Here is a 24,950-nt window from a genome sequence, read left to right as displayed (position 1 = left end):
TGGCTTAGGTCATGATCCCAGAGTCCTGCACTGGGCACCCTGCTCAGCTGGGAGCCTGCTTCTCCCTCTTGTCTGCTGCTCCCCCTGGCTTGTGCTCTCTCTGACAAATGAGTAAAATCTTAAAAAAAAAAAACAAACCAAACCAAACCAAAACTAAACTACATTTCTCTGTTCTGTAGATAGGTATAAGACATGTTCTTACTATACTATTTAAGTAAACCACAAAAGGCCAGGGACCATACTTATAGAAATCTGTAAATATTGCATATTTCATCATTCCAATGATATGAAATGGTGATGGGGCGAAGTGGCAATCGAGAACCATGGTTTGGCTTCAAAGAACCGTAGATAGAAGTCAGATTTGTCATTTTTAGGGGCAACCGACAGGCCAGGTTTGAAATTCAGGAGTTTTGAACCTAATAAACTCCTGGGTGAGATACGAAGAACACATCAGTGAGTTCATATTAAAGTTTATTAAATTTTTAAAATTTAAGTAAATTCTATGCCCAATGAGGGGCTTGAACTTACGACCCTAAGATCAAAAGCTGCATGCTCTATCAACTGAGCCAGACAGGCTCCCCAAGCTCCATCAAAGTTTAGAACCAAAATGTTAATATGTTGATGAGGAAAGAAATGACGGCAGAGTTCCTTTATTCCAGAAATAGTTTAATACAATCGTAGTACAGTTATGAAGTCACATTCAATCCACTGAATATATCCAAGGTATTAATAAAAATATTATACATCTTTACTCACTACCTTAATATAATTAAAGTATTTGGTTCTTATAGATGAGACTACTTGCCATATTCATTCATATCTGCACTGCAGCATGTAAGTAAATCCATGGATTATGGTAGTGGGGCTTTTAGTGCTTTCTGATCTGAAGTCTAAGTATCAAAATTGAATATATTTTTTTAAAATGCCACAATACTTGAATCCTAGAAAGAATAGTCAACCAATTTAAGGCAAGATATTGAAACTTTTATACAACTTTAATTTGAAAAGATGAATACTTTATCAAAGATCATACATGCCTTAATAGTTAGCTACCTATAGATTTTTATAAAGGCAGTAATAAAAATGTCAGTGCAAGTTCTACATTGGGTTCCTCAGTAGAGAAAATAATAGGTTCTTGGAGTACTCCATTATTTTCAAATCCCAAAACACTGCAAGAGGAAAGAATTCTGGTGCAGGACTTACATGTAGCATTATTTTTATTCAGTAAAGATAGGTAAAAAACATTGTGATTATACATAAAAATTAGTGTCTTGGCCAGTTTAAACTTTTGCTTCAGATTTACTTTAATGCAAGCTTTAAAAAAATGTCTAAAAAAAAAACTGATTTAAAATCTACTTAAAGTAGTAGTGCAAAGAGGCGCCTCTGTCCCTTTTTTTTTTTGGTAAGGGCTGAAGATTAGCGTTTTACAAAGAAATAACTTATATTAAAATATATATAAAATATGTGTATTTTTTTAATGACCAAAGAAGGCACAAAATGAGTTAAATTAAGAAAAACATTACCACTTGTCCTGAACTCTGGTTAAACTGTACAGTATTAATCATAATATATATTTTTAGATAAGAAATCCAGATTTCTTGTAATTGAAAAGTGACATCACATTTTCTAGCTCTATTATTTGTGCTAAAAGACACGGCTGTAACAGACTGCAAATAAGCAGTACATACTGCATCCCATTAACAATGACCTTTTACCAAGACAGGTTTGTTTTTTTTTTTTTTTCTTTTTTCTTTTTTTTTTTTACAGTGGCTATGTGACAATTCATGGAATGGAATTAGGTCTCAAAAGCTTAAGTGAAAATAACACTTCTTTATATCTGCAAAAGTACTTACATACTTTAAGGAAATGTTAACTGGATGTGGAAAAAGTAAATAAATGGTGGTGCTTTGATTTGCATTTTAATTAAATTATTAAATAGACAACACATTTTAACATTAAGAAAAAAAAAAAGACATTCATATATCATACTAATGGGGTTTCCTACAAATGGACCATTAGTGTTAGGCACCAAAAATTTCAAGGTTTTTTTTTTTTTTTTTTAAACCTATCTCACTGATACATCCTCAACTGTTCTATTTCTGCTCTACAGGTTTCACCACTAACATTAAACACCTGCACAGTTCATAAAAATTGTTATGGGCTACTGAACTGGAGATTGTCTTTTCTCTGTTGGTATTCTTCATTGCTTATTTTACCAGTTATCTCATAGCAACTAGATTACTACAATCTCTATTACCATTTAAAAAGTGTCTGAAATTCCACTGAGCCATGAGAATTAATATATCAACATATTTACTGAAACTAAACACAAAATTATGTGTGTAGTTGAATGATTAATAAAAATGAATTTTATCCTTAATGGTTACTGTAGAATAATTTCAATCATGTCCCTTATGATTCTGAATCCCATTGTATTAAGTACTTCATGTGAATGTATAATGTTTACAAATATAAGTAAGATAGCTTACAAGACAAACTTTGCTATAAAAGTCTACATTAAAATTCAGCCTGGACCCTAGAATTCTTGTCCTGGGCCTCCTGTGAAGAGTCTGCCCTATTCATGGAGTTCTACCAAACAGGAATGGGTATGTGAGTGAACAATTTTCACTTGCTTAATGTGTAAGTGGAGTATAGATGCATGGGAGGTGGATTACCAAAGTTCAATTCACACTCCTGGGAGTAAATGTAGTATTATAATGGAATGACGCATTTAGTATACAGTTACACTGATGAATCTCATTCAGTTATGGGGCAACAAAAACATAAATCACGTGTCTGTTTAAGTCACATGAGAAGAAGAAATAAAATCTTTCTGTGAGAAAAACACTAGTAAATGTAGATAATTCTTTAGTAAGTTGAAAGTGAGCGAAAACTTACTAATTATCAAGTCAGGAAAAAATCAGAATGAAGTGCCAGGGAAGCATATGAAGTTAAGGCACCATTATTTACAACTTCAGTGATTGGCACTTACTCTGAAAAAGGTTTTAAAGACATGAGTGATAAAAAGCAGTATTATTTTCCCCTACTTCTATAAACTACATAGTAGTTCTGAACATAACTATTATTTGTGCTTTGCTTTCGGCCATGTGAATAGCAGCTGCATTTTCTGGTAACATCCTGCACCTTCCCTTTCCTTTGGTGTTTGTGAACACACACAGTGGTAAAGGCTGTAGAAGGTGCAAAACAGGAAAACATCCTGTGTCTGTGTAAGAAACAATGTAAAACAGATGGCTGAATTGACACGGTACTGTACTATCAGACCAAACTCAAGCTATTACTCTGAAAGGATGAAATCTTTCACCAACTCAGAGTCTTTTTCAGGACTTACTGTATATTAAGTTTAGGGTTTATAGCCTTCTATATGACTTTAAAACAGCAATGGCTTCAACTAGTTCATAAAAGTTAATTACGTGACTGTTGGTCCAACAGATGTATTGAAATGCAGTAAGTACATTTACTTTATAATTTCTCTCCAAGTTTAAAAATATTATACAAAGTTCCCAAGTGTGTGTGTGTTTAAGTGTTTATAACTATTCTTGCTGTCAAAGCTCAGAAATTCACTAGCTTACAAATAGGTTGCTGCAGCAGTCAGCTGATACCACTTAACTGTCTCTTTGCTCAAGTTGAAATCTTTTAAAGGCAGGGTCACTCCACCGAGGAAAAAATTCTCTCGCAGAGACTCTGCACTGAGAACACTGAGTTGAAGTTCTCTCTGTCTTAGGGTTTCCTTGCTATATCCACTGTACACAAGCTAGAGCAAAGGCAAAAAGAAAACAGTAGTTACAATTTTTTTGTTTGCTTGGTTTCTTGGATTATTTTAAGTAAAAACAGAAGTGAGATTAGTAAAGAGACAACAATTAATAACACTGATTATGACACGTTTGGTATAATTTGCCTCATATTTAGACGCACATTTTGTATTTCAGGAGTCTTAGATTTTATTATCATTCCTCTGAGTGTTTGACATAGAAATGCACAGAGTATAAAATTATTATTGTCTAAACACTGATAACATGGATTTTCTGAGCTGGAGTTATGGGGAAGGGAAATGCAATTACAAGGCAGCATGCCTTGAGATGTCTGACACCTGGGAAAGAGAACGGAAGGAAGCAAGTGGGGATAACACAGCTATTTTATAAAAAATGAGGGATTAAAATTTTTTTGTCTTTTTTTCTGTTAGATTTTATATGCCATGAAATAATTTCTGATTATCCCTATTTCAATGCAAATTCACCAACTACCAATACAGCTTACAACAAATCTAGAATGCTAAAAATTAGCTCTGACACACCACATTCAGCACTTAGAACTTTTTTTCAGCAAGGCCTCATCCTAACTTTTGAGAAAGATCTCTTTAATCTAGTCTTTCTCATTGTTTGACTAATAAAAACTAAAATCTGACCACATTTCATTTCTTGAAAGTATACTAACTAGGAAACAAACCAATACTTCTTTTTGAGAATAATACCAACTTGTCTTCAAACATTGTATATGCTTTTCAAGAGCTAAAAGGCTATTCTGCGGTTTTAACAAACTTAAAACCTGATGAAAATCCATTTATTTCCAGACATTTTTGTGTGGATGTGATGTTAATGTACACAAACAGTGTGGTGTTTATCCTAAAAAAGTATTTGACTAAAGGTTAGCAGGTTTTAATAGATGAGTAAGTTCGTAAGGTGACCATGCTCAGCAAAGTCACAGTTTTGCTCCATCCTGTTCAGCTGATGCTTTGCTTTTTAGCGCAGAGCACTCTATCTGAAGTGGCTTGCTGACAGCCTGAAATGAATCAGGAAGATAATTTTGAAACTATATCCTATCAAACAAAGGTAAAGTTAGTGAAGATGTTTTAAAATGATAAACAGGAAGGGCTTCGGAGAACTTCAGTTATCTGAGGGGCTGCCACAGAAAGACTAAGTCTGTATAGTTCCAAGTCATACAACTGAGACCCACAGGTGCAAACTACAGGCAGTGAAGATTCAGCCCAGTATTTAAAAAAAAAAAAAAAAAAAAAATCTAAGAGCTGTAACTGCCCAAAACAAAGTGGATGGACTAGAAGTATTTCAGGATAGACTGGATAACCACTTCTTGAAAATGTTGTAGAGGGAGTTCAGTCACTGGAAAGGTAGTTGAAGATAACCCCTAAGATCTTCTTAAAACCTAAGGCTCAATGATGGTTTAATTCTGCAACATTTGATAAGTATCACTAGATTGCTACTGATTGGCTTTACTAGTACAACAGTTCTGAATCTGGTACCTAAAAATTTTAAATTTAAACTTTAAAATTTAAAGAACAAATCTAAGACATTTTTAGAAATGACTTTAACTTACCATCTCATTGAATGTTGGATTCCTGGTTTTTCGTGAAATTTTGGTTTTACGTTTGGATGTTTTGTGGGTATCTGGAAGTAGGTATGTTTTGACGTATGGATTTGGGTCAGCTCCATCCTCAGTAACCTATAAAGAAAAGTTTTGCCTTAATAGTAATGCTTCCTACCAAGGTATAGGTCTTCTCTACAATCATTATTTATAATCACTCACAAGGTCTTTGATGTGCATCACCATGACGAAAAGAGTACCATTTCGGTAAGAGATAGATAATTTCACTGCTCCTCCAATTTGGCCTGGAGTAGGACTGAACGGACCTGCATCTGAAAATAAAAATACAATCATCTTTATTTTATCTTGCTTATAGTGGTACAAACTACAAAAAAAAAAAGTTTGCTTTAATTCCAGGATCATCCTATGTGGGAAAAGGTAAATAACCTAGTAGGCCACTGATTTGTAGTTCTTTAGTAATCACATTCTATTAGGAAAATTATGTTTATCCAGAAATTGACGGGCTTAGAAGGACTATCCTCCTCTCATTCTCATTGGAGTGTAGCCAGTAACCTCACTGTCACTCTACCACATTCACTGAGAAATTATTAACTTGCAAGTCATAGGGAAGCCATCAATTATCGATAAAGAGAATAATCTCACCTGCAGACCTAGCTATTCCTTCAGCTTTTTCATCACGAAGTAAAGGATGGAAAAAAGTACAAACAAGATCACACTAAGAAGAGAAAAAAAATGTATTAATTTAAATATCATGTAGCACCAAGAATAGAATGTTCTTTTTCAATTAGGACAGTCACCTCTGCTACATCCGTTGAAACACTCATCAAACTCTGTAAGTAACTGTTTAATTCAATTTTCCTTTTGGCTGCTACATCTTTTATGTGTGTTCTTCCCAGAACCATCCTATTAGGAAAGCTACAAAAGAAAACACAAGTGGGATTTAAATTACTTCACTTGGAAGTATTTATAGAATTAAGCACAATATTTATTTAGAAATATATATATTTTTAAAATATATATACTTAAATACAAAGTGGAATCTTAATCTTCTAGAAAGCAAATTTCTGTAATTTCAAGTACTGGAGATCAAATAGTTCAAGTACTTGTTAGCCTTTTATAAACTTTGGTACAAAAGAGACAAGATTTTGCTATTTATTACTTATTTTCTACTGTTTTTTTCTAAAGATTAATCTGTTTACAAATATTTTATACATATCTTACCCTCCAAAATCATCATTACTCAATCAGCCACAGTTCCTGTTGATATCAGTCCCATACCATTATCAACACTTCGTCCACAAGTGACATAGGGCCCAAATCGAGAATAATCTTAATTTTGCTTATTTTGCTAACAATGAAAAATGATACTGCACGTGGAAATAAACTGATACCCACATGTTTACTCTTCATTTCTAAAATCTAGTCTAAGAAGAGTATGAGCAGCCCGACACCAGAAATCTATTGGTTATTAGCTACATTAAAAATGAGGGTTTTAAAGGGTTAACAGATGGGCGCCTGGGTGGCTCAGTGGGTTAAGCCGCTGCCTTCGGCTCAGGTCATGATCTCAGGGTCCTGGGATCGAGTCCCGCATCGGGCTCACTGCTCAGTAGCGAGCCTGCTTCCCTCTCTCTCTCTCTGCCTGCCTCTCTGTCTACTTGTGATCTCTCTGTCAAATAAAATAAATAAATAAATAAAAATACAAGGGTTAACAGAAAACTAAGTACTAAGATTTTGACCAACAATCTCACTGCCTCAGCTTATTCTTTATTAAAGGTGCTCGGTATAGCCATAATTATTTCTGCAGTGATTTAAAATCCGATTTTGCTAAAACCAAGATTCCAAATTATTATGTTATATTGCAGGCTATGGTAGAGACAAAAATTAAAAGATTCTACAATTAGGAGAGCTTGGGTGGCTCAGTTGGTTAAACGTCTACCTTCGGCTCAGGTCATGATCTCAGGGTCCTGGGAACAGAGTCCCACGTTAGGCTCCCTGCCCTTCTGCTTCTCCCTCTCCCCCACCTTCCCACTCCCCTACCCCCTACTTGTGCTCTCTGTAATAAATAAAATTTTTTAAATAGATAGATGAACAAACAAACAAAAGATTCTACTAAGTTCCTTGACCTCACTGTAAAGATAGTTGCAGTAACAATTTACCTAACCCAGTATGACTTCAAACAAATAAACAAACAAACAAACAAAAAAAAAAAAAGAAAGAAAGAAAGAAAGAAAAAATTCAACTGAAATTAGAAAACTAGAAAATCCCCAACTTTAAGTTTAGGATCCCATTTATTCAGTTTATTCACTCAGCAGGATCTTACAGTTCCCCGTCTATGGATAGTACTATTATCAGGTCCTTGGGATACAGAGAAAAAAGGTAAGTCACACATGGTCCGTTGTATCTTACTAAATGTTTACACAAAGCTTTCGAGTGACACATGGTAAGAAATTGTTTCCTATAAAAAAAAAGATTAATGTACAAAAATGGAACATACCCTGGTAACTTCCAAAGTGGAAAAATAATACTGAGCTTATTGTGAAGTTCCTGAAATTCATCGAAAGTCCGGAACACAAATGATGGCTCTAACTGTCCTTCCCTCAAAATTCGGACTACATAAATCTGAAAAGAAACCACAACCCAAATAGATTAAGACAAACAAAACAAAACAAAACAAAAAACCTTTCCCAACAGAAAATTTACAGCTTGGTCAAGTGCTTTTAACTTAATAATATATATGTCACTGAGAGGAAAGAGCATACATGAATGTCATTGTATTTATAGACATCTAACTAAATCTAAGAGTGATATTAACCACTGTAAGATATATAAACAAGAACTGGAAAGTGAAAATCATTTATCTCCAGGATTATATATAATAAATGTTCTTCCTGAAATTTATAAATTTAGGACATTTCCAATGAACACATTAATAAGTTCCTTTAAGAGCACAAATGAGAAAGGCAAAATTTATGGTGGCAGGAGGATGAGAAGACTTGTCTAACTGGATATTTAAAGTATTATAATGTCAGAGTACTTTACAGAATAAAATACTGGTGTGGAAAAAACTGTATTTCTACAGAAGACCAGAAATAAATTCAGGCATATATATAAATTTAGTACATTTAAAATATGCTAACATTATAATATCTATAACACAACATAATATACTGTTATAAATCATTGGGTGGAAAATGGAATATTCAGTGAAATGGTATTAGGATAAAATACTAAACTTACAAAAATTTACTAACAATAAAATAGGTGAAAACTAAAATAATAAAGTTGCTTTCTAAAATATCAGTTTGTCAAGGATTTAAAGACTGCTGCAGGGTGTCTGGGTGGCTCTGGTTAAGCGACTGACTTCAGGTCATGAACCTGGAGTCCCAGGATTGAGTACCAAATCCAGCTCCCTGCTCAGTGGGGAGTCTGCTTCTCCCTCTGACCCTCCCCTTCTCATGCGCACTCTCTCTCTCATTCTCTCTTTCAAATAAATAAATACAATCTTAAAAAAAAAAAAATAGACTGCTGCAAAGTATTTTCCAATAAAAATATGAGCACAGGGGCGCCTGGGTGGTTCAGTGGGTTAAGCCGCTGCCTTCGGCTCAGGTCATGATCTCAGGGTCCTGGGATCGAGTCCTACATTGGGCTCTCTGCCCAGCAGGGAGCCTGCTTCCCTCTCTCTCTCTCTCTCTGCCTGCCTTTCTATCTACTTGTGATCTCTGTCAAATAAATAAATAAAATCTTAAAAAAAAAAATATGAGCACAATGATGATAATGCTATTCATGGGGTGGTGGAAAGCATACTGAAGATCTTGCTTTTGTTCAAACTTGAATTTTATATGTGTGTGTGTTTAATAATACTTCATCCCTAGAAAGTGGAATGAGAACTCAAGATTTTATGTGTTTTTACATGGGTGGATTTTGTTACAGTGAGCAAGCATTACCTTAAAATTAAGAACAAATTGAAGGAGAAAAAGCAAAATAATACCACCTTTTAAATCTTGTCCCTGGAAGCAGGAATACTGTGGGGGCAAATTTACCAATAAATAAATACCAAAAAACAATTAGGGATTCCTCAAATATTTGTTTATTTTTGGACCATCCATGGAGGAAAGAGTATGAAAAGAAAAACATTCATGCATGCACGAGTCTCTACAAATACCAAAACCAAACTTACATAATGTTTATCTGGGTTGTATTTCTTATGATAAGTGAAAACAGAGACTTCCTTGATTCGACCATCTTGTCTAAATGAGTATGTTTTGGGCGAAAATGAAAGGATGGGCTCATCATTGGAAGGAAGACCAGAAAAACGCAACTGAGCAAGATTGTGAATGAAGAAGTTAAACTTTGTGGCAATGCTTCCCAAACTTGATTCAATAAGCCTACAAAAAATCAGAAAATATGTCAATAGTAAATATTCATGAGAAAACATGTTCAGTTCTTTGAACACAATAAAGGATGAAGACATTTTCATACCTTTAAAAAAAAAAAGTTAAGATTTTTAAACTCTACACCAAACGTGGGGCTCAAATTTACAACCCTGAGATCAAGAATTGCACACTCCATCAACTGAGCCAGCCAGGAGCCCATTAAATTCTTTTTTGTTTAATCTATCTACCTGGCTATCCACCAAGATATGTAAATCTCCTTTTAAAGTAAGCACTAGGCCCTTGGGGCACCTGGGTGGCTCAGTTGGTAAAGTACCGACTCTTGATTTCTGTTCAGGTCATGATCTCAGGGTTTTAATACTGAGCCCTATCTCGGGCTGCAGGGAGCCTCCTTAAATTTATCTCTCCGCTTCTCCCTCTGTCCCTCCTCTACCCCGTAAGTAAACTCCAGGCCCAACATGGAGCTGGAACTCATGATCCTGAGATCAAGAGTCACATGCTCTACTGACTGAGCCAGTCGGGTGCCCCCATTTTCATTCCTTTTAAAATATTAAGTATATTCTCACTTTGGATTTTCCTTTGTTCTTTAGGCCAAAAACCTATTAAAAGATAGTCCATCCAAACAAAATATTTTTAGCACAAGAAAGTCTCTATTCCATCCTATCCCACTGTTTCCCAAGAAATGATGCTGTATTTCCTGAGTTCTGTGGGATTTAACATTAACTAAAAAACTATTAGGGATAGAAGATGATTGGTATAATGCCAAAAAAGATGATCATTATTTAATTCCCTTTTAATAAATAGGGAAGTTGACAACAGGTATAGAAGGAAGCACTGAAAGTAATCCAGGGGCGCCTAGGTGGCTCAGTCATTAAGCATCTGCCTTCAGCTCAGGTCATGATCCCAGGGTCCTGAGATCGAGCCCCACGTTGGGCTCCCTGCTCAGTGGGAAGCCTGCCTCTCCCTCTCCCACTCCCCTTGCTTGTGTTCCCTCTCTCGCTGTGTCTCTCTCTGTCAAATAAGTAAAATCTTGGAAAAAAAAAAAAGTAATCCAAATTTAATAAAATCTTTTCTATCAAATAGTAGTAGAATCTGGTATCAGACTTCTTCAAATAATCGTAATTTCCCTCAGTTGGAAAAAGAAGTTTTGACAGAATAGGGAGTTTCATGGTAACAAATCTGGAAAGCAGGCTTGGATAAAACATTTTGGGCATGCAAAAAAAATAAGTCTCAGGAGCAGGATAAAGAAATCCAGAAAGAGGAAAGAGATTCCAAAAGAAAAGTCTAGAACTTAACACAAAGGTTCTTGCTTTGCTATGGACTGAATATTTGTATCCTCCAAAATTTCTATGTTGAGCCCCAACCCCACAGGGCCTTTATGGAGTCAGTAATCAATATTAGATGAGGTCTTAAGGATAAAACTGATCCAAAAGAATTAGTGTTCTTACGAGAAGAGACAAGAAAGCTTATGCTTTCTTGCTCTATCTCCTCCTTTCCTGTGAGGAAACACAAGAAGGCAATAGTTCACCAGCAAGTGAATAAGCTGGCACTTTGATTCTAGGACTTCCCAGCCTCTAGAAGTAAGAGAAAATAAATGTCTATTGTTTAAGCCATGTCATCTATGATTATTTTGTTATGGCAGCTCAAGCAGACCAATACATGCCTGCTTTATAGTTTTACCTAGAGAAGCCAGTGAATCTCTTTTGAAAAACAAAACAAAACCCATCAATACCTAAATTATCAGGATTAGTTTGGAAGGCTATACAAAAGTCAGCTTCCTTCAATTCAATTCAGCCCAGACTCTTGAGACTAGAGAAGTCCAGTCCAGTTTTCTATCTCTTTTCCACTGAGAGGAAGAAGGCAAGAGAAAAGAGAAAAAAGAACATGAGCTCATGGGTCCCTCCCTTCTGTGGCATAATAATGAGATGGTATCACTAGATAATGACCAACCTGGTCACCAGACTTTTAGAACAGACTTGCCAGGAAGATCTGCTTTTAAAGCAAAAATGACAAGTTCAAATGCCAGTAATTAATATATGTATTTTAAGTACTACATCATTTAGTAACAATTTACTATAGCAGTGTCCCAGAGTTTGCAGTTTTAATTATTTATGGTATCCATGAAAACGGTATGGCAAAATCCTGAAAAACAGATTAGTACAGGTATTATTTTAGGGGAAAAAAACAAAACACACACACACACACACACACACAAATCCTTGTACTTGGCACTATAGAAAATATGCTTTGCAGAAAGAGGTCATAAATAGGATGTTTATAATTCAAGTCATACTAAATAAAACCTGAGTTATTTTGAAAAATAAATTTTTTAGTGTTATTGCAAATCCTTTATATTTATTCAGTAAATAAACTGACATAAAATATAGTTTTGATAAACCTACTATTTGCTAATACTGTGAATCACAATTATTTCCTAAAAACCAGATTGATATATAGCATTTGTTTAAACTAAGGAAAACAAATCAAAGCTCTGTGCCTTCTCTAACATATTTAAATATGCCTTACCTAGTAAAGAAAATTGTAGCTTCTGCATCTGTAGTTTGTGGCTGAAGTGCATCTCTAACATATTTCAAGTCTTGAATACTTGTAAGTTCTGGTAACCCTGAAGGAATCATCTACAGAAAGGGAAAAAGAGTTTGTGAGTTACTTTTTTAAAAGTCTGTTCCTCACCCATCCCTTAAAAGCTGGCCAAGTAATTTAGAACTAAAGCAAACAAAATAATCAGTTTTGAGGAATTTATATTAGTCTTATAGGCACCTAAGTGATTCAGTTATAAATGAGAAAAACTGAGGTCATATAAGTCAATTGTTGGAAGTCACAAAGCCAGTTTATGGAATAAAACCTGTGAAATGCAGACCTTTTGTCTAGTCTTTTTTTTTTTTTTTTTAAATCAGGTTCAGTCTTAATAATCATAGCAGAGGTTTAACTTAATACACACCCAGAAAAGTACAGAAATTTGAACACACCCAAATTAAGACACAAATATGTTCCAGCATCCCAGATAGCTCTCAGGGTCCCTTTTAGTCAGCTACTTTTACTCCAAACCTCCAGGGTAGATGTGACTTACGTTTTGTATTTTATATAAATGATATCTGGCAATTTTAAATATTTGGTAACAATATTTCTGACATTTGAAACTACGGTAAATTTTATTCCAAAATATCCTTCTTTAGCTATTGAAACAGAGCATTAATGTAAATTAATTAAGGGCTTGTAAAAGAACACAGTTACCAGTGAAAGAAGGTTAAGAAAGAGGTTTGTCTGCTTTCTTATTAAGTTGTAGGCTTGACAGCAGAGGTCCACAAACAACTGGAAACGAATGGTAGGCTTTTCACCCCCATTAATGACATATGCCATATCAGAGGTAAGCACAAAAGGAGCCCGATCCCTATTTAAAAAGAAAGTACACAACACAAAGTAATATTTACAGAAGATATTCAAACAGTGCTTTTGTTAACCACATGGTTATTGAACTAAGCTACCTGAGCCAGAGCATTTTCCAACTGGGAAATTAAGAATCAGGCAGGTTTGAATCTACATTAAAACTTATAAATTTGCATTTTTCAGAAAAACCATCATATAATCAATCTCATTATTTAGATAGAACACATATATGAATTTTTTCCAAGATGATATTTATAAACTCACACACTCAAATAGAGATCAAACAGTAGTTACAAACGTACAGAGAGAAAAATTCAACACTCACTGCCATCGTACAAATGGGAACATTCCTAATAGGTACCACTAAGTAGTTAAATACACCTTAATTCATTCCAACAAATGTTACTAAACACACACACGCACAAGGAGAGACAGACTCATTTCTATCTACTACATGGTCAAGTCATTTGTTAGGGTCTTTTTTTAATCCCTAGTCATACTCAATGAGAGCTACAAGACAACAGCAAAAGAGGCAAGTTTGGGGACATTAATTTGTGGAAAAGTGCCTTTCTTTTAAAATAAGTTGTGTCCAGGGGCACTTGGGTGGCTCAGTCAGTTAAAGAGTCTGCCCTTGGCTTGGGTCATGATCTCAGGGTCCTGGGATTGAGCCCTGCATTGGGCTCCCTCCTTGGCATAGAATCTGCTTCTCTCTCTCCCTGCTGCTCCCCAACTCTACCCTGCTTGTGGTCTCTGTCAAATAAATAAAATCTGTAAAATAAAATAAGTTGTGTTTACTAATTAAAACCAGTGTTTTGCTAAATGTGTCCAAAGAAAGGTTCCTCAAAATATACACAGATATCAATCTTAAGTAAAATTCTGATCCTATCAAAATGAAAACATCTTGATTACTTGAAATGACAGAACTTGAAGTCATCTTAGCATTACTTGAAATGACAGAACTTGAAGTCAACAACCTCTTGAATTAACCTAAGAAAGCCAACCAACAGTTTCAGTTTTCTTGGGAAGAAGAAAGTGGACAGAAAAGGAATACTTAGATTGTAAAGCGGTTGACATTAAAACCATCAAAAACTTAACCACTGTGTGGTAAGAAAAGTTGAATTCTTTTTCCTTCAAGTAAAATTACTGAAACTCTTCCAGATATACATACACATGCAGACAGATACAGATTACTTTATTAATACCTTTTCAAAAGTGATCCACAATGTGGAAATTCTGCTTCAGAATTACCTGGAGTACTTGTTTTTCTTGTTTTTGTTTTTTAAAGGTAGGCTCCACCTGAAGTGGGGCTTGAACTCAAAACCCTGAGATCAAGAGTTGCAAGCCCTAGTGACTGAGCCAGCCAGGCGACCCTCAGGGTACTTGATTTAAAAAAAAAAAAAAAAAAAAGCACTCCTTTTTTCTTCAGCAACAGTAACAATGTGAGTACCTTTTGAAGCTACCAAACATCTGTGCATGGCCCAAAAACTTTCCAAAGTCAATGTGAAACATGTGTCCTGTGCTTCGAAGCATTATATTATCATTGTGTCGATCACAGATGCCTAGGACATAGGTGGCTACACAGCATCCAGCACAAGAATAGATAAAATTTTCTGAAGCCTATAATAAAGATATAGATTTTAGAAAAAAATTATTTTTAAAGGAGGCAGTTATAAAGATTAAAGTAATTCATCACCCTTTGAGAACACTACCGTGATTCACTTTTTCAACACCTTATGAACTAGGTTATGATAACAAAAGTCAGCCTTGTCCTATTTCAAAAACAAAAACACCCTTCTAAAGGTGGTTACTGCCCTATCTCTCCATCTATTGTCCTTTAACGGGCAGAGAAACTGCCAGTCCCTACTTGGGGTACGTGCTGCCTTTAAACATCTTTTAAGAATCATCTTTGTGGAACTCTGCTCCTCACAGGCTCTACTGTTTAGTACAAGTGGTGGTAACACTGTGACAAAGATTAATCTGAATAAAAGAATATTTTCCCCTTTTTTGGCTTATAGGGAGGGCATGTATGAAGAAAGTCAGCTTGTATCTTTAAACATACAATAGTATAATTAATATGTTTTGTTGACTCCTTATGTCATCTGCAAGTTTTTCAAAGCTGGAGATCTTTCACTTCAGTTTTACCTGCCCTGGGGATTAAATTACTAACATAGTATCACGCAGAAGGATGCAGCAAGATGCATATTCTGAGTACTTTAATCTAAAGCATGTGCATTTAGTTTATCCTCAGGGAACTAAATTTCTGAATAGAGCAGTCATATGGCTCTACATGTCCATGTGGTTATTTCATAACTCCCCAGAAATCCTAACTGATGATGGTAAAGTGCCAAGGTTTACACAGCACTTACCACAAACCAGTTACTACACTACTCCTCCTACACACCTACAAACCTAGACACACACACACGCGTGCACACTATATGACATAGGTATGATTATGATTGTCATTTTATGTATGAAGGAAACTGAAACATAGAAGTTCTTTGCCCAAGATCACATAATTGTTAAGTGGCAGACCCAAGGTTCACCCCAAGCAGTGTGACTCCTCTATGTAAAGTACATTAAGAGTCAAATGCATAAAAGGCACTCATTGTATGTTACTTAACAAGTATTTTGTGTCAAACCACTTCCCCAGAACCACAAAAGAGCCAACATTACTATAAAGTATCAGCTTCTGTTGCACTGCTTTCCCCACACCACAAGAAAAGGAAGTGATCTTAAACAAAGAGCTAAATTCCTCTACCTTCTTAGGTCAACAAATAGAATTTGTATTCATCTGTAAATGTAATACGTTAATGACCTGACATAAAGGAGGCAGGCAAATGAAAATGAAACTGAGATCTCCTTACACTGCCATTGAAAGTGTTCTTGAAGGCACCTGGGTGGCTCAGTGGGTTAATAAGCCTTTGCCTTCGACTCAGGTCATGATCTCAGGGTCCTGCGACTGAGTCCCACATCAGGCTCTCTGCTCAGCAGGGAGCATCTTCCTCCTCTCTCTCTCTCTCTGCCTGTCTCTCTGCCTACTTGTGATCTGTCTGTCGGTCAAATAAATAAAAAATAAATAAAGTGTCCTTGAGTCTTTCTTAGGCAGTTTAGGATCACTAGAGGCCTTATGTCCTAAGAGATTTCCCTTTCCTTTTTCCCCATTTTTTTTTTTTTCCTTAAGTAAACTCTACTTCCCCCAGCCCTCACCAACACGGGGCTTGAACTCACAACACTAAGGTCATGGGGCACCTGTCTGGTTCAGCCAGTTAAGTGTCCAACTCTTGGTTTTAGCTTAGGTCATGATCTCATGGGTGGTGGGACTGAGTCCTGCATTCAGCTCCATGAAGCGGGGAGTCTGCTTAAAGATTCTCTCTCTCCTTCTCCCTCTGCCCCTCCCCCTGCTGATGTGCTCACACGCACTGTCTATAAAAAAAAAATAAGTCATACACTACCGACTGAGCAACTCAGCTGTCCTCAGAGTTCCTTTCCTGTTATAGAATTCAAAGGCATGCTAAAACAAAAAATTGGCACCTCTAATATTAACAGCTATAAACTACAGAATTTACTGTAGTGTAGGGCTTTCTTTATAAACTCATCTAACTCTCACAACAGCCTTGTAGTGCTATTATTTTTTACAGCCATAATATGTACTACATTACCAAAAAAAAGTACTATAATACCGTAACGTATACTATTTCATATCCCAGGTTACTAAAGCACAGAAGAGGTTAATAATTTGCCCAAGGCTCAATACCTGATGACTTGGAACCTAAGTTCAATCTCAAAGAGTCTGGCCCATAATTTTCCTCTCAACTCCACACTTACACACATGGAGCCACTCTTACTCATTTTCATAACTTGTCCCAAGATCTTTGTGAAATGTGAACATTCCGGGTCATAAAAATACCTGTTTTGCTGGCCTCTAAATTCATGCTTGGAATGTTTTGGGGGTAATGTAGCATTGGTTTCACTCAGATTCTTACCATTAGATGCACTGTTAATATAGAAACATATGTGTATATAACTATTTTTTTTTGTTTTTAAACTTAGAGAAAGACACTGCTTTCACAACTTAGACTACGTGGCTAGTCACCAGAGCTGGAAAATGAAAAGCACTATAACCTATGTAATACATTTGTGATAAAGTTATGTGGAATAAGGAGACTTGTCAATCACCTTTTCATATTCCTCTTCAGAAGGATTGTATTTCCTCAACCACTCTGCAAGCGGTTTATCTTTAAAGGATCCAGTCACACCATATTCCACTTGGATTTTCCTGAGGGTATCTGAGGCAGGAACTAGCTCCACCATACCTTTAACAACAAAACATTAAGCTATGCAAAAATACCTCCCCAAAAGCCTTTAAAAAATTTATAGCTTTCAATCTTTGACATAAGACATCAGTTAGGAATTATTTTTAAAAAATCAAGTCTGGCAGCCCATGCTAAAAAATCAAAATCATTTCTTATTTTCAGAAGTACTCAAAATATAACAGTTGAATTTGAGGCTCCATAATCTGTACAACCGTGTGCTATACCCTCCACCAAGAATAATTTTAATTACTAACTAGATGATATTGACCTAGTTAATAAAGTTACTTAGTTAATAAGCTTACTCTGATCATGTACTTGGGCAATGATGGAGTGTTTCAGAGTATACTAAGCCCTTTCAAGGGGAAGAATAGATTAAGATTGTCCTTATGACATGTGTAAGTCTTTTTTTTTTAAACTTTTTTTTTTAAAGATTGTATTTATTTATTTGACAGACAGAGATCACAAGTAGGCAGAGCAGCAGGCAGAGAGAGACAAGGAAGCAGGCTCCCTGCTGAGCAGAGAGCCCGATGGGGGGCTTGATCCCACGATCCTGGGATCATGATCTGAGCCGAAGGCAGAGGCTTTAACCCACTGAGCCACCCAGGTGCCCCAGACATGTGTAAGTCTTAAGTACGTGTTCTGTCTTCCTAAATGAAATGTAAATGCTTGGCTGGGCAAATCATTTTTTTATTTTCTCACTTTTAAAACAAGTATCAAATTATGGCACATCTACGTAAGGGAATACAATGATGTAGATCTTTATGTGCTTATACTAAAAAATACAAAATCCAGATAGAGGGGCGCCTGGGTGGCTCAGTGGGTTAAGCCTCTGCCTTTGGCTCAGGTAATAATCTCAGGGTAATGGGATCGAGCCCTGTCATTGGGCTCTCTGCTCGGTGGGGAGCCTGTTTCCCCCTCTCTCTCTGCCTGTCTCTATGCCTACTTGTGATTTCTGTCAAATAAATAAAATCTTTAAAAAAAAATCCAGATAGAGAATTGTCATTTTTGCGCTTAAAAGAAAGACTGGGGCACCTGGGTGGCTTAGTTGGTTAAGTGTCTGCTTTTGGCTCAGGTCATAATCTTGGGGTCCTAAAACTGAACTCAGCAGGGAGCCTGCTTCTCCCTCTCCCTCTGTCCCTTGGCCCTCTACTGCCTCCCCTCGGCACTGGTGCTCTCTTTCAAATAAATAAATTCTATTACCTGCTACATTTACTATATACATGTATTATTCTTATAATTAAAATATTAGTTTTATTGGGACGCCAGGGTGGCTCAGTCAGTTAAGCAGCTGCCTTCGGCTCAGGTCATGATCCCAGGGTCCTGGGATCAAACCCCGCATTGGGCTTCCTGCTCAGCAGAGAGCCTGCTTCTCCCTTTCCCACTACCTGCCTCTCTGACTGTGCTCTCTATCTCTCTGTCAAAAAAAAAAAAAGTAAAATCTTAAAAAAAAAAACAAACAAAAAAACAACTAGTTTTATGTATTTTCAAAATCAAGGAGATGCACTGGTATCAAAAGATATGGACACAGAGACCTGCTTCAGACAAAGGACTGGATAAAATCAAGTTGGCCAAGGCCTTCAGACCATCCCAAAAAAGTGTATCATCTAGTTAATAGTTCACACTGAGATACTTTTTCAATGAGTACCTGCACCTTGATTCTATGACGTTTAATCAAATTTTAATATACATATGAATTTCTAATTTCGTAATCATATATACATACATATAAATCACTACGTGCTAAAACAGTGGGCCAAAGTTCATAGAATATACAATGTACTACTCGCTATGTAAGATATGGTCCCTACCATGAGATAACTTAAAATCAAGCATCCAGGGCTGGGGGAAGATATGCCAGTAAATGTCTCATGAATATTTAAAGACAACCGTTGAGTCTGAAAAAGTGAGGGATTACTAGAAACACTGAAATACTAGCAAAAACTCCACAGAGGATATGGATGTGATTTCATTAGGAAAATAAAGGTACTTGTGAGATAACAAAAATGAAAAGCTTAGACCAGGGTAAGACACAAAGTAAGTACTCAATAATCAGAAACAACATAAAAAAACAAGAGGAATCTGATTGCCTCTAAAGTTACATGGAATTCCATAAGAAGAAAGAGAAAGTGCAACTATATAAAGTAAATGAAATGGTAGGTTCTCATTGAGGAATCTTAGTAAAATAACTTCCATTTACAACTTAGGAAAAACAACGATTTTTTTTAACCAGCAAGAATTCTTAATGTTTTATTTATTTTAGAAGGCAAGAGCAAGAGACTGCATGCAAGTGAGTGGGAAGAGGAGCAGAGAGAGAGAATGTTCAAGCAGACTTCCTGCTGAGTGCAGAGCCTGATGTGGGGCTCCATCCCATAACTCGAGATCATGACCTGAGCTGAAACCAAGAGTCAAAGGCCCAACCGACTGAGCCATCCAGGTACCCCAACCAGTAAAGAATTCTTAAATTGACCTGATTTTCTTTTTGACAAGATAAAATTTTAGGGATGCCTGGGTGGCTCAGTCATTAAGTGTCTGCCTTCAGCTCAGGTCATGATCCCAGGGTCCTGGGATTGAGGCCTGCATCAGGCTCCCTGCGGAGCCCTCTCCCACTCCATCTTCTGTGTTCCCTCTCTCACTATGTCTCTCTCTGTCAAATAAATAAATAAAGCTTGTACGTTCTAAACTGAGAAAGGAAAGTGATAAGTCTCTCGTACTGTCCTAATGGATAAAATGGAGAAATGTAGAACAGTTGATAACACAATGAAGTAGACAAGTACCCAAGTAAAATACAGTACCTAAAGATATTTTTTTGAAGATTTTATTTATTTGACAGAGAGAGAGAGAGACTAAGCACAAGAAGGGGGAGCATCAGGAAGATGGAGAAGCAGGCTCCCCACTGAGCAGGGAGCCTGATGTGGGACTTGATCCCAGGGGTCTGGGATCATGACCTGAGCTAAAGGCAGATGCTTAACCAACTGAGCCACACAGGTACCCCACAGTACCTAAAGATTTAGTAATCACCTGACAGGAAATCTCATGTCTCTAGTGATACGACACATGGGTTGGTCCTTGGTCCTCTCTTAGTAAACACTTTTTTCAATGACTTAGCAGAAGCTACAGAATATATTCTTCAAATCAGTTCATGATAGAAATTAAGAGGTTCAATTACAGATAACAAAACTCAGATTTTAAAAAGAATCCAAGTGGCTGAAAAGTAATGGATCCAATAATAACAAGAAAGTTAATAAGTAAGGTCCTATACTTGGTCTAAGATACAAAATGTACAAGTACAAAATGGCCAAGACATGATTAAGCAGGAGCTAGATAGTATGATGGTTTTATTTGTGAATAAGTTCTGCATGTGCAATACTTTGCCTATTTTGCATTCTACAAAATTAAGATGCCATTCTGAGACTGGATCACTTGAGCCTTTACAGTGGGAATAATCAAATAATAAGGTAATTAACCTAAAGTCATATATGACAAACGGCTGAAGAATGTGAAACTCGGGATCTGAGGCCACAATATTCATCATCACAAAGATTTATTATATGACAGTCTATAAAGAGAACTGGAACTGATGGGTAGAAGACATTAGGAGTCAGTTCCCATTCATTAGACAGTAAGAAAAAACTCTACAGCCATCAGTTATCCAGGATAGGACAGACTACATTGAAATGCAGTAAATTTCCTTCAGTATAGGCATTTAAGCATAACGTGAATGGTAAATATCATAAGGATGACTAGATAATTGTTCAGGTGACTTTCTAGTGTCTATGATTAGAATCTGAGAAGCATTTCTCATTTCCACCAACTATAAATGATCTTTCCCTCCTTTAAAACCCCAGAGTACTGCCCCTATTAATTCTCTTAGAGATTTTCGGGATTCCTGGGTGACTCAGACAATTAAGTTTCTGCCTTTGGCTCAAGTCATGAGATCCCAGGGTCCTGGGACAGAGTCCTGCCTTGGGCTCCTTGCTCAGCGAGGAGCCTGCTTCTCCCTCTGCCCGTGCTCTTTCTCTCTCTTTGATAAATAAATAAATAAATAAAATCTTTAAAAAATTCTCTTAGAGCTTTTAGCTTATTAAAGCATCTTCAAATTACTTTGTAGGTCTTTGAACTGCTTCCCTCTAAATATAAACGCTACATGTTATTAGAATTTTGTAGCTGGCAGATCAACACAAACATTTGTTGAATAAGAGTAATGACAATGGCTACAATTACTGAGAACCTAATACGTGTCACATGCTGGGTGTTTCACATTCATGACCTTTTAATTATCACAATATTTCTGGGTGTAATGCTTTTATTATTCACACTAAACATATGTGGTAAGGAAGAAAACTTATGCAATAAAATAGTAAGTAGAAAAAAATTTTGAAACCATTATTTTATTTTGCAAAAATTAAATCAAAATTGGTTTAACTTAAGACACCTTAATTTTAAGTTAAAAGCTAAAGACTATGAAGTCCTCATTTAGTCAATCAATGGGAACCTCTGATTACTGCAAAGCATTTATTAGGGCTACTCAATGAGTTATTTAATTATAAACAAATAAATCAGTAAAGTAACACTAAATTAAAGTAAGAAACAACTGAGATCATAGTGTACCAGCATCAGGACTCCCACAGGACAGGTATACTCTGAGCTAAGTTCACAGAGAAGAAATAATAAGACACCAAGACAGAGCTGACAGACTTACCTCGATCTCTGCCAGTTGAGAGACATTTGAAAATTACCATCCTCAGATCTAATCCTTCTTTAAGCCAGATCTTGTCCATAATCTTTATCATCTGTAAAGCTAACATATCTTGCCGAAGATCTTCACCAACCTTGAAATCAAGGAAATAAAATGAAACGTGTACCTTTCCAAAAGACTTACTACATTACATGCTGTAAAAGACAGAGGGAGGGGGAAATGGTGGAAAGAATGAAGAATGAGATGAAACAGAACTGCCTTTTTTCTTTAGTATTCCAGAGGAAATTACTTAACCTCTTCACGTCTCAGTTTCTTGAACTCTACACTTTTTAAAAGGTTAGATTTTGTGGTATGTGAATCATACTCAATTTTTTTTAAAAGGGCAAAATGGAGGATCTTTGTCATGATCAAAATATTCCTTACCTTGACTGTACCACTGCCAACAGCCTCACTGTGATATTGTAGGATAGTTTTGCAAGATATTACACAGAGGGAAACTGGGTAAAGGATACTTAGAATCTCTGTATAATTTCTTACAACAGACTGAATCTATAATTATCTCAAATTAAAAGTTTACTTAAAAAAATGGAAAGAGTTAACTCTCCCAAAATGAATGAAATCTAACTGGAACCACATCAATTTATCATTTCCTTTTTTAAGTTGGATAAAATAACTTTAAAACATATAACAATGAATACATATTTTTGAGACCAATTAAGAAAATTATGAAAAAAAAATTAGAGGAGATTAGCCCTAACAAATATTAAACCTTAATATATAAAACTTCTGTACTCAGATGGTACTATTTTAGGAAAAGGCAAATATATTAGTAAAATATAGTCCAAAACCAGATTTGAGTTATGAGAACTTACTCTCTCTCTATATATATACACACACATATATAGAATATACATACATATAAATATATACATTTATATTCATAAAGATAGTTTCTCTTGAACCATCATATATATACATGTATATATATGAGCCTGCACTAATTGAACTCACTGAATTAACTAAAACTCTCCATTCTTCCTTAAAAATATACAAATTATGATCACAACACACAGAACTTCGGTAATAGATTACTCTTGTAGTATTCCAGTCCTGCTGTTTCCCACAGGTAAGTTTTATGTTTCCAAAACTCAATGTCATTGCTTGCGGTTTTGCAGTTTCACACTGCACAACTCTAGGGGGTACCATTCACATCATAATCTGTGTCAAAGGCATTATCTGCTAAAGTTATGGCCATAGATAGCAGCTGTAGCTCAAGGCTGCATTTGTTCCCAAATCTGTTTTAGAACAGTTTATCAGCAATAACTTTTCACATAATTATTCAATTTTTTTTTTAAAGATTTAATTTATTTATTTGACGGACAGAGATCACAAGTAGGCAGAGAGGGAGAGAGGAGGAAGCAGGCTCGCCGTTGAACAGAGAGCCCGATGTGGGGCTCGATCCTAGGACCCTGAGATCATGACCTGAGCTGAAAAGCAGAGGCTTTAAACCACTGAGCCACCCAGGCACCCCATAATTATTCAATTTAATTAAATATTAAATAAAATTACACTTGCAATTTGGAAAAGGAACTTGAGAAAGTAATTTTTATTATTTTTTATTTTATAAAGATTTTATTTATTTATTTGACAGAGAGAGATCACAAGAAGGCAGAGAGGCAAGCAGAAGAGGAGGGGAAGCAGGGTCCCCGCCGAGCAGGGAGCCCGATGAGGGGCTTGATCCCAGAACCTGAAGATCATGACCCGAGCCGAAGGCAGAGGCTTAACCCACTGAGCCACCCAGACGCCCTGAGAAAGTAATTTTTAAATTACCACTTAAGAACAGCATAACCTTCGGGTGCTTGGGTAGCTCAGTCGGTTAAGTGTCTGCCTTTAGCTCAGGTCATGATCCCAGTGTCCTGGTATGGACCTGCACTGGGCTCCCTGCTCAGCGGGGAGTCTGCCTCTCCCTTTGCCTCTGCCCCTCCCTCCGGCTTGTGCTCTCTCTGTCTCAAATAAATAAAATCTTTAAAAAAAGAGAAGAAAAACAAAGTAACCTGATTTTGCTCACCTTAAACATGACATTAATTTCTTCCCCCATTGGATCAGCATTCAGCATTGTCACTTTTAGGGGCACAGCATTGGAACTGAAGAAGGAACATGACTACAAATACAACATGCTATGCATTAGAAAGATAACACTGGAATAAAAATGGGTTTAAGATTTTTTGTCCTAAGGATTTCTCTCTTCACCTGTTCCTCTGAAGTATGGCCAATGAAATAACACATGTGAACTGCTTTTTAGATCATCCAGCAGATAAGAGGTATTTAAAAATATTTTGAAACTTAAACACAGCAAGAGTAAAATATCATCTACTACTCTCTAGATGAGAAAAACCTTAAAACTTGAGACAAAATTATTAAAAGTTTGAGCTTTAAAAGTGTCTTAATTCCTCAACAGAGCTCAGAATTTTGTATATTCTTCTCTCTCTCTAAAGCAGTATGATCTGGGATGAGATCTCTACTTCTCCTATTTATGGTACTCTTCCAATTAATAATTAGCCACAGAATCAAATAGGGACACTAAACTTAAAAATTTCATCAGCAAATACCAAATCTTATTTTAAAATGAAACTAGTTAAACCAATTTAAGAAAGACCAACTAAAGGAAACAACAAACAAAACACAAGGAGAAAACGTGACCTCATGGCCCCCCGCCAATAACATACAACTCAGGCACCCACTGTTAAATTTCAGTAAAGAGAAGCCATGTATCAACTTAAAAAG

At 36.1% G+C, this 24,950-nt stretch overlaps 1 protein-coding gene across 3 annotated transcripts in view; it reads right to left on the bottom strand.

Moving 5' to 3' along the window:
- Positions 1-649: 649 nt before the first annotated feature.
- Positions 650-24,950, bottom strand: part of PIK3C2A (phosphatidylinositol-4-phosphate 3-kinase catalytic subunit type 2 alpha) — a 108,525-nt gene continuing 84,224 nt past the window's right edge. For all 3 annotated transcript variants that reach the window (XM_046015018.1, XM_046015016.1, XM_046015017.1), the window contains exons 21-33: positions 24,235-24,327; positions 22,170-22,299; positions 17,334-17,470; positions 14,602-14,771; positions 13,002-13,158; positions 12,276-12,385; positions 9,536-9,743; positions 7,853-7,977; positions 6,156-6,273; positions 6,001-6,073; positions 5,560-5,669; positions 5,350-5,475; positions 650-3,772 (exon numbers count right to left, since the gene is read on the bottom strand). In XM_046015018.1, coding sequence (XP_045870974.1) covers positions 3,587-3,772; positions 5,350-5,475; positions 5,560-5,669; positions 6,001-6,073; positions 6,156-6,273; positions 7,853-7,977; positions 9,536-9,743; positions 12,276-12,385; positions 13,002-13,158; positions 14,602-14,771; positions 17,334-17,470; positions 22,170-22,299; positions 24,235-24,327 — 1,743 coding nt within the window. In that variant the 3' untranslated portion in view covers positions 650-3,586. The remainder of the gene's footprint in view (positions 3,773-5,349; positions 5,476-5,559; positions 5,670-6,000; positions 6,074-6,155; positions 6,274-7,852; positions 7,978-9,535; positions 9,744-12,275; positions 12,386-13,001; positions 13,159-14,601; positions 14,772-17,333; positions 17,471-22,169; positions 22,300-24,234; positions 24,328-24,950) is intronic.

This window comes from Meles meles, chromosome 8 (assembly GCF_922984935.1).
Source record: "Meles meles chromosome 8, mMelMel3.1 paternal haplotype, whole genome shotgun sequence".
Taxonomy (NCBI): domain Eukaryota; kingdom Metazoa; phylum Chordata; class Mammalia; order Carnivora; family Mustelidae; genus Meles; species Meles meles.
The sequence above is the reverse complement of the archived record's forward strand: the minus strand, read 5'-3'. Positions and strand labels throughout refer to the sequence as shown.